Source organism: Sinocyclocheilus anshuiensis, unplaced genomic scaffold (genome assembly GCF_001515605.1).
Source record: "Sinocyclocheilus anshuiensis isolate Anshui unplaced genomic scaffold, SAMN03320099.WGS_v1.1 scaffold1903, whole genome shotgun sequence".
In the NCBI taxonomy this organism is placed as follows: Eukaryota; Metazoa; Chordata; class Actinopteri; order Cypriniformes; family Cyprinidae; genus Sinocyclocheilus; species Sinocyclocheilus anshuiensis.
Genome location: NW_015552681.1, coordinates 92291 through 106569, shown reverse-complemented (window position 1 = coordinate 106569; position 14279 = coordinate 92291). Strand labels below are relative to the sequence as shown.

Sequence of the window (14279 nt, the reverse complement as noted above, 5' to 3'; positions counted from 1 at the left end):
TGCAATATAACAAAGAGTGAAAAATTTAAGGGGGTCTGAATACTTTCCGTACCCACTGTAAATGCTTGACACTAGCAGACATGTCCTTGTTAGCATACCTTGTAGCATGTTAGCATGTTCACCATTGTCATCCATCATTATAGTCAATACAGATCTAGAAGGTCAAAGAATTCAAGGTCAACTTTGGCCAATACATTTGCAGGGTAATGCACAAAAGAACTCTCTAACGCAGTTATCTAAACCAAATAAACTACAAAGAAATGATATAAACCAGCATGTCTGATTATGAAACCTAATTTTGCAGGCCATTTTCTGAGGAAAAGACCTTTCACCCTTCTCTCCTCCCACTGCTTTTGCAGTAATTCTCAATTTTGTACACTTCACGTCTGCCAAGTAGAACTTAAACTCTCATCAAGCCTTGCCACGTAGACACTGGCTGTCTGAGTCCAGCATGTCTCTGCTGGAATTCACTGAGAGCTGCAGCTTCTCAAACACACACACACACACACACACACACACACACACACACACACACACTCCAGCTGATGTCGCCTGCTCGCTCAAAAACATAGAGATTCACTTACACATACGATATATTGTCCTGTTATTTTTAGTACCGGCTTGGGCATACCTGCACTTCCACAACGCAATATAACATCAAGCCTACTGCCACATGTGTAACCTTTCCACTCAGTTAAAAGCTGAATATTGCTTTCCGATAAACAGACAAATGTTACAAGGGATATGACTGATTTATGACTTTAATTTGATGTCTGAGATAAAAGGAAAATTACCATTTGCAGTGTTAAAACAATTGCTTGAAGATATAGGAGAAAATAGCTGACTTCAGTCTTTATACTGACCATACACATTTCACTTTTAAATTCTGGTTTAGAATCTTAATTTTAACCATAATTAAAACGTAACACTTTAATTCTTAAAGTGGAAATCGAGGCAATTTGGTCGAATATTTTACAGTTGGGTTAATGATTCATGTTTTCCTTACAATTTTAATTCTTGTTTAAATACATTTATCCTGTGTTTAAAAAAAATTGGAAAACACAGGTTTTCATTATTGCAAGCAAATTATGCTGTTCAAAAGTTTAGAGTCAAGTTTAGAGACATGTATGTATAATGATACAGAAGATTTTTTGTTCAAATAAATGCTGTTCTTTCGAAATGTTAAAATAAAAATAAAAAAAGTATCATGGTTACAAAAAAATATAAAGCAGCACAACTGTTTTCAACATTGATATTAATAAGGATTGTTTACTAACAGCTGCTGAAAATTCAGCTTTGCCCTCACATGAATAAATTATATTTTAAAATATATTCAAAAATATCCATATTTAAAACTTTATAAACTGCCTATGTCCTATGCCTATGTCTTACGTTATCCGCTGGAACTCCACTCTCTTGTGAACGCGTGTACAACAGTTAGTGGAAGCTAGAGATTACAGTTTATAAAATTTTAATTATGAATATTTTTCTTACACAAATGCATCACTTTGCTTCAGAAGGCCTTTATTAACCTCCTGGAGCTGTGTAGAGTACTTTTTATGATGGATGGATTCACTTTTTTGGGCTTCAAAACCTCGACCACCATTCACTGCCATTATAAAGCTTGGAAGAGCCAGGACATTTTTTTTTAAATAAAACTCTGATTGCATTCGTCTGAAAGAAGAAAGTCATATACACCTGGTTTGAGGGTGAGTAAATCATGGGGTAATTTTCATTTTTGGGTGAACTATCCCTTTAAAGCCCGTTTATAATGGTAGTCATAACCACAAAACAGCCATAACTATAATGATACAAAGAAACAACATAATTTGGAGCACTTTTGTTTCTGTTGATAATGATAACCAATAAAAATTCATCCGACTTCACGCACTGCGAGAATATAACTGCAGTGCACACTTACTGTAGAATAATAAAAAAAAAAACATTATCATCTTCTGGTGTAAACGGTAATATAGTTATAGTTTTCATTCTTGGTGTGAACATGCCTTTTTATGATGCATAAAGCAAGATTGTAACATCACTTTTAAAAGTAAAGTGAGTAAACTGATTTTACTTTTAAAAGCAGCATTGCCCAACTCTGGTATTGATTACAGTGCTAATCCTACAGTCCTTTTAAAAGGATCAGCAAGAATTTTTGTATTTCTGTCAAATAGGGTTTGACAGTACTGCAGTTAAGCAATTCATGCAGCCCTTTAAAACAACCAGGCTGAGAAGAAAAAAGAAAAAGCAAAGGGACTGTGACACATGTCGAGGCTCTCCATATCCCCCGGCTGAACTCGACCGCTCAAACTCAAAGTGACATGTGAATCCTTTTTAGAGAAGTTTATGACTTCATCCAGTCACTCTGCTGCTCCTCTCCTCACACGTCTCACACAGGATGCTGAGAGAGACAGAGCTGGGGGTGGAAGGGGATGAACAGCCTGGGCAATGACTCAGCCCTGGAGAACTTTTATCACTTTATCCACGTACCCTGCCTCAGGTCGATTTAGTAAGGAACAGTTCGACCAAAAATGAAAAATTGTCATTATTCACTCACGCAAATTTTTGAATGAACTATTTCTTTAACACTATGAGACATGGCTTTAGCTTTGATAGACATTGAAGCTCTGCTTTAAAGGGGTCCTATTATGCTCTTTTACAAAGTCTTGATTTTGTTTTGGGGGTGTACTAGAACAGGCTCTCATACTAGGTTGTTCGAAAAACACATTATTTTTCACATATTTTACATTATTACAACACCTCTCTTCCCAGTCTGGCATGAACGGCTCGAATAGTTCCACGGCGCCTGGTCGGGAAATGTCATGCCCCTTACCATACACTGCGAGCTTCAGTGTAAATATTGCGTCAAAATCAAATCAATTTGAGCGCGATTTAAACCCGGATGATTGTAACCACTCTAAGTTCGTCTACCTTGGGAAAGCTAGCGTGTCTCTGACATAGTGATAACACTCATTGCCTTCTCTAGTGCAGCTCAACCAGGTCTCGTCCCATTCGTCGATCTTTGTGATATCACAAATCCCGGAAAATATGCGTTGTAGTCCAAACGAGTCGTTCGTTGTAGTTTTTGAAATGTGATTTCTGTTAAATAAAATATCTCCTTTTGAAGTGGACTTTGAGCTTTGTAACTTTGCAGATCTTTTTTATACTCAAACAGCAACATTACGGCCTAACTAAAGTTGAAAAAGTGAAAAAGCATAATAGGACCCCTTTAAATCTAGTTCAAATGGACTGGATACAGCCTAAACAGTATTTGCAAAGACTGCATGATTTTGCTAAGAGGTTACATTGAACATGCTTTAAAATTTAATGAGCTTCACACATCAATTTAACACTCATGCCAAATACTTTATCTTAGCTTGTTCATCTCTCCCCAAAGAAAAATACCAGCACTGTCACCAGCACATGTTGTGTTTTGGATGCTGGTATGCTGGTGTCCCTACCAGGCTAGCCAGGGATTTTTTTTTAAATTTTATTATTATTTTATTATTGTTAAGGATATTCAAAAAATTTTCCCAAGGCTATTGGGGCCCTTAACATGCTCAAAAACTCTTGAAATTTGGCATACACATTGGAATCGTTGGCCATCAGGGCCGGATAGAAGTTCACATGGGGGGAGGGGGGTCAAGGGGGGGCCCGTGGCACAGCCTTTTATAAGATCATATTTGAGGGGCTCTGCAGCACACACCATTTCACCTATAAGTCACCAAAAATTCGTACATACATAGATTCGTGCTGACAATCAGTGCTCCACCCAACAGGAAGACAGCTATTGTAGATTGTTTGAAAAATGCACGCTCTGGAATTTGATATACACGTCCTAGGGTTTTCATCCGATTCCCACCAAACTCAGTCAATCTTAATGCAAAGGGATTTCAGGTGTCTTGAATGGTTTGGCCGTGGCGAGGTGATAAATTTATGGTGAAAAAAGAGAAACAGGAAGTGTGTTATAACTTCATTATACATTGGCTGATTTTGATCAAACTTCAGCAGTTTGTTCATTGAAGGAGGCTAATCACATAGCTGTGACTACTATGCGTCAAAGTTATAGCGCCACCAAATGGCAGCAGGAAGTGTGTCATTTTCAAAATGCTTTGAAATCAGCCTCTTATTTTTTTACCCAATTTGCTTCAAACTTCATCAGGATAATGCCAAGACACAACAGATGTACAACTGCGAAGGGATTCTTGATATCTTAAATACCGTTGCCATGGCAACGCTTCAAACTTTAAAATTCTTCTTCTGTATACTCCTCCGATTGCGGTCATATGATTTACACCAACCTTTGTCTACATGATGCCAAAACACTGAGGAACCTAAACTGTCAACGTTTTTTGGATATCTCAAACAGTGTTCCCATGGCAATTTATTAAAATAGCGGCAAAAAAGTAAACAAAAGTTGTCTTGTAGCCTATCTTTAAAGTGCATTGTTCAAACTCCCCAAAACTTTTTTTACATATGGAGAACAAGCCATTCGGAGGAAACATGCTTAGTTTCATGAATTTCTGATTCTCTAGGGCCTAACAGCAAATTAAACGTTGTCAGACGTTTCAGCTGACAGATGAAGTGATACTAATACTACTAATACTGTAATACTAAGATTGTCCACTAAATGGAGTCATAGGATAATAAATATTTTAAGCCTAATCCACTTTCTGTCAATTTCTATCAGTAGGAACAACAAATAAATGCATATAATCCATTGATACATACTGTATGGGCAATATAGTTTTATATAATTATTTTACAAATGCTTATAGATTAATAAAATCATTAAAAAAACTTACAGATAATTAAAAGATTTATATATCCTTCTCTGTCTGTGTGTCTATATGTTTCACACTCTTGCTATTCTAGAGTAACCCTTTCATTGCTGTAAATCAACAACCAGACTGCCAGAGGGTGAAATGCTTATTGCCCGCTGTGCACTGTTTTCCTGAAGCCACCGGGGCTTGTGCCCATCATTGCTTCTTGCAGCTATATTATTATTATTATTATTTCATTTTATTTGTAATTTATTTCTTTTTAATTTTTTAATTTCTTTTTTTGGCCACAGTGGCAATAATGATACAAGATTTGCAAATGAGTCTTGGCATCATTAAGAATGGGTTAAAAATGAAAGACAAATCAGTAATGTTTTGCCATGCATTATTATTATTAATAATAATAATAATTTATGGATTTTTTTCTGTTAATTATAATTGTATACTCATTTAATTTGAGTCAAGTTTGTATACTTGCTGAGCGATGCTAACTTAAACATCAAGCCTCCCTTGGCTCAGAACGACCATACCAGACTAGCACCCAACCTGCAAAAAACCAGCAACGAGCAGTCTAAAAATGTATGTTGATTCAGTGGCAAGAAACTGAACCTCAGCATCCCTCCCCAGTCATCAGCATGCATGTGAAGGAGTCGCTTCAGCACTCCATGACGAGCTGGTGTCAAAAAGGTGATCTGACCTCTGGGATGGAAGTCAGCGGGATGACTGACGGCCGGCTTCTTGATGTCAGAGGAGCGGTAGATGATGTGATGACGCCCGGGTCCTCCTTCCTCCTCTCCTGTCATGTCGCCTCCTCTCTCTAGTGGCTCGATAAAAAACTCCTCTTGACCTGCACGGATCATTCCCGCCTGACAGGTTTGAAAAAGAGAAAGAGAAGTAGAGATTAGGTTTTTCAAAGGCAGGTACTGCACAAAGCTTGCACATCAAGTCCATTAAGCGAATCAGCTATAAGGGCTATTTCTGTAAGCATGCTATATCATGTTTTCATCAGCTTTGGAAGAAACCCTCGGGCAACCTGATCTCTGAATCGATCCATCTGCTTTCTAACTCATGTGTTTGGGCCTGACCATCTCTAAAACTCTGTGACATTGCCTGTCATAAGCAAAAACAAACTCTTGCTAATGTTTCCGAACATTTTTAGGGAGCAAACATAAGATGGTCTTGTTTATACAGTTTAAAGATGACGATGAGAACAGTCTATGAGGGCAAAGAGGGAAATCCAAACCGCGAGCGAAGATCAATATGAATTTCTCTGCCAGAGTGAACAAACTCACTGACAGATACACTTGACAGCCCATGTTCCGTTCTCCCTGTGTCTAGTTAAGATTCATTGGCTTTGAGTGACGGTCCATGTCCACTGCCAGGGGTGCTGTGAACGTAACGAGAGCAAGAGAGAGAGAGTCTGCAAGGCTTTAGACACACAGGGCTAATCGATTGTAGGACACATCGCAGTCCCTACGACTTATTGGCTTTTCCCTGCCTGAAAGCAGGGTCTTTTCCCTATGCTTCCATAGCAAATTAGACAGCCCGAACGAGAGTGTGAATCGATGGCAAGGTTAGACCTCTTCTTGATGTGGTGGAATATCAAATGTGAACTTCAAACAGGGCCGTTAAAGTCACATCGGAGCCCCCTCAGTCATCACAAAATTGAAGCCCGGCAAAGCGCAGGCCGCTGAGCTAGTCGTTTAGCTTGGTCTCCCAGGAAATATTACACAGCGAGTGACCTCCCTCGCTCCCTCCTGCATCCCCCGAGGGTTCATTACAAAGGAAATGCCCGCGCGCTGCATAAATCGACACCACTGCATGAAGGGCTGCCGTCGCACGTGGTCAAAATGGACTGAAAGTGCTGATGTCAAAACAAAACTCAAAATCCACTCAAAACACTGTGTCATCTCTGTTGCAAATGAAAATGACAGTGTCATCAGAGATTAAATATGCTTTTCCTTTCTAATGACCTGAATGGGTCTACCAGACATCCTATATCTGGGAAAACGTGGGTGATTAATAGGATAATGCACCTCTGCATGATATTACAGGCATCTCACTCTGCAAAGTAAGTATTTTTTGCTCTGTTTACCAGTAAAAAATCTTTAAAACAATATCAATTTACTTGAGAAGCAAAATCACACAGGATATTAAGACTTAAGTTTAAAGGGTTAGTTCACCCAAAAATGAAAATTAGGCTGTGTTTGGCGCATGAACAACGCCGACATCTTACGTCATGCACCCGGAACTGCTTCTGTGTACAACAGTGAGCGCAAGCTAGATTAAAGTGATTATTACATTTTAAACATGGTTATTTTTCTTACAAAAGCGCATGGAATCGCTACAGGAGGACTTGGTTCACCCTCCGGAGCCGTGTGAGACACTTTTTTTATGGATGGGCAATCCTCGTTTTGTACTTCTAATTCTTAACCGTTGTTTTGTTTTGATCTCTCCCCTGAGCTTCCGCGTTCGTCACTTCTGAGTGGCGCATGAACAACGCCGACATCTTACGTCATGCACTGAAAGAAGAAAGTCATATACACCTAGTATGCCTCGGGGGTGAGTAAAACACAGCCTAATTTTCATTCCCAAAGGGTTAGTTCACCCAAAATTGAAAATTACCCCATGATTTCCAGGAAACATGTTGTTCAAACCGGAAACCGTAGCAAAACGGTGCACACCGGTTTGAGCTTGAACTTGCCCCAAGCTTTATAATGGGAGTGGATGGTAACCCAACATTTTTAGTCCAAAAATTGAACCAATCCATTATAAAAGAAATACACATGGCTCCGGGGTTTAATAAAGGCCTCCCAAAGTGAAGCGATGCGTTTGTGTAAGAAAAATATCCATATTTACAACTTTATAAACCTTAATCTCTAACTTCTGCTAACTGTCGTATGCGCATTCACGAGAGAGTGGCGTCCAGCGGATGACGTAGGCGTAGCATAAACTCCGGTGAGAATATGCTAGTCTTGCAAGAAACAAGTTTTGTTTACAGCAAAGGAAAACCAGTGTCCTCTTGGCTTATATCGAAATCCTCCAACATTTTTCTTTACAAATCCTCGTTTTGTACTACTAATTCGTGACCGGTGTTTTGTTTTGCTCTCTCCTCTGCACTTCCACGTTCGTCACTTCCGCGTTCGTCACCGTGTTTGCCTACGTGCTACGTCATCCGCTGGACGCCACTCTCTCGTGAATGCGTATATGACAGTTAGCGGAAGCTAGAGATTAAGGTAACTCCGATTGTATTCGTCTGAAAGAAGAATGTCATATACACCTAGGATGGCTTGAAGGTGAATAAATCATGGGGTAATTTTAATTTTTGGGTGATCTATTCCTTTAAGAATAGAAATAAAACACATTTAGAAACACACACACACACACTTTACTTTTCAAATGTTTTGGGTTAGTAGTTTTTTTTAATGCTTTTAAAAGTAGAAAAGCTGGATTATTATTAAATTATATTATAATTTAAAATAACTCTCTTATATTTTAATATATTTTAAATTATGATGTAAAATGTATTCCTTAAAATTCCTTACAATGTAATTTCTACATATTACAAGGTTTCAAGCTTTAAAAAATAAAATAAAATAAAAAATAAAGTAAAAATATAAGTTTATATTGTTAATCAAAATGCGTTAGTAAAGTATACCGGAATAGCAGTCAAGCTGCAAACATCTAAAATATTTTTAAATATTATGACTGTTTGGGATATTTGTCCACTCACTTGAATAACATCAGTTAAAATATAGTTTGTAATTTCTGTGTTTTGGATTGAATTTTTGGTGGATTGGATTTCAATTATTTATTTTTATGTTAATAAACTAGTATTGACAAGATCATTTTTAAACTAATATTTTAATAAGCTGCGGCTTTTCTGAACGATGGCCTGTTACTGTGGTATAATTTACGGTAACCTAAAAAAACTACAGTCATTCACGTCGGTCAGATCGGTTCCTTCCTGTTAAAGTGTGTTAAAGTAAAACTTTGAACCTTTGAAACTACAGAATAACTCTGATTCCTGTTCACAGACTGGGCACAAAACATTGTTTGCAATGACATTTTACCAAAAAACACATTTTCATGATTTATGCAAGGAACTGAGGCTGTGACTACTTGGAAAAACTAGTCAACTGGGTTTTACTGGACAATCGAACATATCTGCATTTAAACTGAATAATTATTTCCATTTGGAGTCCTTTGGGACATCTCCAGATGACGTAATCTGAAATGGAACCCATCATCAAAATCAAAGCCCCTCTTTCCTCATGGAAAAACTATGGCTAATGCCTATCTTTCGGCCCACTCAAGCACAGTTAGGCTCTAATAGCCTCGTATATTATTGTAAGGCATTTGCAAACATCACACAAATGAACGATGGAATCTCCGCATTCCACCGGAAAACTAACATCTCTTCTCAACCATATGAGAGTCGTAAAGCTGAACCATGGTCAGCCCAGGCGCCAATTGTCTCAAATAAGTTCCTGTCCCGCTCAGAATATCTTGCTAAAACTTTGGGCTTTCCTCAGAACTCCGTTAACATCATTTCCCTGAACCTTTGTGTGTATGTGTGTGTGTGTGTGTATGTGTGTTTTAGCTTAGTTTAATGTAATCTAGAATAGCCAATAAATTCTTGTTTCATTTATAAAGAATCATTGTCTTGTGTTGTAATTTTAAAGTTGAACCTTGCCAAGATCTTGTTACCTAGCTCGTAGCTTATAACTTATCAAAGCACGTATTATTAACCTGTGGCCAGGGAGAATACAAATATTCAAATTGTTAAAATATACTGAGGTTAACGTCTCGCTGGACGACCGTTGATAAAGTGTAAACTATCAAATTGGAAATCAGTTCTAATCAGGTTGACTTCGAATTTTCAGACTCGATTCCGTTCAAAACCTGAGCTAGAATAATAATGATTAATTCCCTAAGAAAAGTAATCTGACATTACATTATCTATATTAAAATGTTCTGTTTTGTTACTGTTGAAGCACAGAAACATAGCACAAAACCTCCAACAGAACAAGCTGCGCCAGCTGCACCATCCAACTTCATCCAAGACCTCCATATCAGCAAGATTGTCCTTGGGCAGACTTCAGTTGATCTGAAGTGTCACTATCTGCCAAAATATCCAAGGGAGAGTTCATGAGCAGATTCAGATGCATTATCTGTGTTTGTGCGCGCATGAATGTGTGGAAACCGGCCAACCTCCCTGTCTAATAAGAAATCCACAACCCTCTGTGGTCACTCTATACTGTATATGTGTGATTGCTCATAAAGCTGATATTTGTTTGATTCTGACAACTACAAACAATGAGCACCGTATCTATTCAATTGCCACTACCGCTTCAAGTTTTCTTGGCTCCAGGTGGCCAGTTTGATTCTAACATAATTTTCTTGTTGTTAAATTTAACAGGAATTGATAGCCAAGATGCAAGGTATTTTTTCAGTGTCCCGCTGCCTAGCAAATTACTGTCTCCACTTCAAAGAGTGAGAAATATTTTTCATTTACACCCAATCCACACCTAGGAGAAAATACAATCAGTGTCAATTTAGAAGTTCCCATTTGAACTGAAGTATCACAGTGTGGAGAAAAAAAAACACTGCTTCAACATCATGAGATTTAAGACAAAAGCTCTACTCCAAACTTAGCAAGCTGCCTTACTCCCTACAACTTGTGTAAAAGAAGCATACTTCAGCAAAAGAGTACTGATTACAGAAATGCTGGACACAAAATTGCATGCTATTGCAATTAGCAATGAAATGGACATTTTTTTTTTACATTTATATTAAATGCAAAAAGCTTAAGAATGCTTTTTCGAGATACTTAAGACTTAAATACCTCTTTATATGTAAATTTATAATTACTTCTAATATCTTTGAAATATGGTTAAAAAGTACTGTCAAATATACTAACAAGCATTTAAGGGTAACTAAATTACACTTTATTGTCATTTCAACTGAAACTTGTATGCCAAGTACTTAAATATATTTATAATTACACACTGGTAGAATAAAAGTAATGTAGTATACTTAAAATACATTAAATGCAATATCAAATAACACACTACAGTTAAGATCATAATCAAGTACTTCACATGTGCTTTATGTTACTCAAAATAAGTGTACTTCTTTAAAGCATGACAAAAGATAAAACACTTAAAATGTACTTCAAAGTAAAACTTTTCATTTGACATTATTAGAAAATGCACTTTAAAAAAAAGTGCACTTAAGTGTGTTAAGAAACATGGTCATGAAAGTGTACTTTCTTTAAGTGGCCTTTTATTTAATTAATATTATATTGTCTGCAAGTACACTTTTTTGCACCTTTTTAAAGTGTATGTGTGTTAAAGGGGTCATGAAATGGAGAATCAAAATGTTCTTGATATTTACACATATAAGAGGTTATGCTACGATAAAAACATTCTGTAAGATTCAGAACTCTAAACTAACTCCCCTGTTTAAAATATGAATCATTCTTTTCTACCCTTCTGAAACACCAGGTTTTGAAATTTCCCCTTGACATGCCCCTTAACATGCGTCATCTTCGTGTAATCAAGGATGTGTGTTCTGAACAACTGTGTCTGTCCATTAACCATAAGAGCGATACTGCCGTTGAATAAAGAACTGTCAAACTGTTAGTGGAGAAAAGTGTAAAGAAACTGCCCCTCCAAAAACTTTGCATAGCCTTCCTAAAGATCTCAGCATTAAAAATGCATGGCTGTTTATTTTTAATGACGTGTGTGAGTGACTGAAAGATGAAGAATATTTTTTTTTCTTCACATTTCATAATGTTTTGTGAATTATTCTAAACATGCTGCCAGTTTTTCATAATATCTTTTATTGAAAGATATGGCAATGCGTGGATACGACACAATGAAGTTGGCCAATCACAGCAGTGGGCGTTTGCTTCCATTTCTGCAAGAGGTAACGCCCCTTGAAGTTGAGTGTGTTATTACAAAGTGCTCTTTTTAAAAGTGTACTTAAGTGTGTTAAGAAACAGTTATGAAAGTACACTTTTATTTCATTGATATTATCTGAAAGTGCACTTTTTTATAAATATATGTTCAAGAATTGAAGTAAACTACAAGTGCACATTCAATCCAATTAAAGCACTCTCCTTTTTCACAAGAGAACCTACAGTACACAGGCAGCTTCCTTTTAAGACAGCATCTTAACTATCAAGAAACATTATACTCTCTACATAAGCAGCAACTCTGTACCGTACACAAATAGCACTCTGCATGGAAGACTCCAATCACAACTGATTTCAATTCAATTTCACATTAGTATTTTGCTAAGCTAACAGTGCAATAATCTTAAAGCAAAAAATACATACCGTAGCACATTCAAATATCTGGTAAAATAATCACATTTTAATTACACAGAACCTTTTATGACACTTTAGTTTAATACCGAATTAAAGTTTATTTACATTTGTCATTTCTCTAACCTTGTCGGCCATCTTGGATTTATCTTTTCACTTTGTCACAATGCATTCTTGGTTTGATTAATAAGGATTCCTACAACACTGCATTAGCATTAAGTGCTAAAAAGAAAGGATCTTAAGAGGCAAAAAAAAAATGTATTGCATACCTCTTGGAAACAGTCTAACTAACATTCTAACTAACAGAGATGAAGTCGAGACAAAGAGTTTGTGTGTAAGACAGAGGACACACACACAAGGAAAGACAAACAAAGAGAGAGAGACGAAGGATTACAGTCAGAGCTGAGCTCAAGAGACAGGGAGGAAGTGCAGTGCTTCTCCAGCATGAGGCCCTTGAGAGGCCAGACTCTGACATAATACAGGAGGCTATTAGGAAGCTGTTTATATAGTGTAAAAAAGTGTTACATATGATGAAAGAGAAAAGCGTGGGTGGCTGGGTGTAATGACACTAATGACGACGGACAGATTGCTACACTTAACATACTGTACTGTCCTGTCCAATCCATCACTGGGATATTGTCAGAGTGTGGACTATGACAAATGAACAAGATGTTAATGGAACAGCTCATTATAAGAAATAACCATAATTTACTATCCCTGATAGTTGAACTACTCCTTTAAAAAACAGCTTCAGCAAAAATTTGCCACTTTAGCTTCAGCAGTTATGATGATTTCTATATATATATATATATATATAAAATGTTTGATTAATAAGGGTCGTATACTAAACTTATTGCAGTATTCCACTGTATTGCATAGATAGGTGTAACATTTGAGTACTAAATATGCCAAATTCAAGTCTTCATGATCTCACACACACAACCTGTTTACTGTACAAACACAAAATTTGACTGTTTGCATTTCTAGTACAACCCTCTTTCCAAACCCCTTTGCAAACCTCTTTGCCACATGCACTGGAATATACAGTATATTATATTGAAAGTTAAATTTTCAAATGAAAATGGCAACATGATCGTTTTATAAAGTATGCATTCATATGTGCTTCATTTTCGCTGGAGGAAACAGCTGTGGTGTGATGAGGGGTGAACGCAGTGAAAACTTAGGCTACAGTAATAAATACTACAGTAATTTATAGTAAATACTATAGTGTTTTTGAACCATACTATAGTAAAGTGCATTATACTGTATATATTATAGTATTTACAACACTTTGTTAATGAATGCCACAGCATACTGTAGTATTACCTATAGTGAACTGACAAACTGTAATAAATACTGTAGTATACTTTAGTTTTTACTACTTATAACAATCTATCAATAAACACACACCTTGTCCTCTGTTCCCTTTCGATTCGGTCACTCTACATTGCTATGGGAATTACCCGTTCCTCCAAATACTACTGAAGCATTATTAAATCACGCCAGTGAAATGGCATTCAATGGCCAATGGCATTCAAGTGCGCAAAATATGAGGGGCTCCCACTCTATATAAAGCAGCGTTTGTACGTCATCTATTCAGAGTCTTTTTCTTCAGCCAACCTTCTACGAGAAGCAAGAAGCCTTTCAACAAGACTACTCACCGTGATCTACACGCTGCAGCGGACACATGAGGGGCTCCCACTCTATATAAAGCAGCGCTTGTACGTCATCTATTCAGAATCTTTTTCTTCAGCCAACCTTCTATGAGAAGCAAGAAGCCTATCAACAAAACTACTCACCGTGACCTACATGCTGCAGTGGACACGCCTTCTCTTCCCCTGCTGTGTTCCGGTGAGCTTCGGAAACAAGGATGACTCGCGATTGCCTCTCCTGTGCAGAGCCAATCGAACTCTCTGATGGCCACAAGTTGTGCGTCCTCTGCCTGGGTCACGCCCACGCAGAGGCAGCGCTTGGGGGGTCGGACTGCCTCCACTGCGGAGATATGAGCCTCCGGACTCTCAAGCTCCGTGTGGCCATCGTCCAAGCGATGAACTCACCCAACTAGTCCTGCCGCGCTCTTCCTCTGCAGCCTCTTTCGAGGCAAAGAGGAAAGTGCCGCGAGCTTCTGATGCGGATCTGTCAGGGTCAGGGGACGAGCCCGTGCC

General features: G+C 37.7%; 1 protein-coding gene across 1 annotated transcript in view; it reads right to left on the bottom strand.

Moving 5' to 3' along the window:
- Positions 1–14279, bottom strand: part of LOC107667595 (A disintegrin and metalloproteinase with thrombospondin motifs 2-like) — a 79293-nt gene that overhangs the window by 41770 nt on the left and 23244 nt on the right. Inside the window, exon 3 of the mRNA XM_016459306.1 lies at positions 5479–5647. Coding sequence (XP_016314792.1) covers positions 5479–5647 — 169 coding nt within the window. The remainder of the gene's footprint in view (positions 1–5478; positions 5648–14279) is intronic.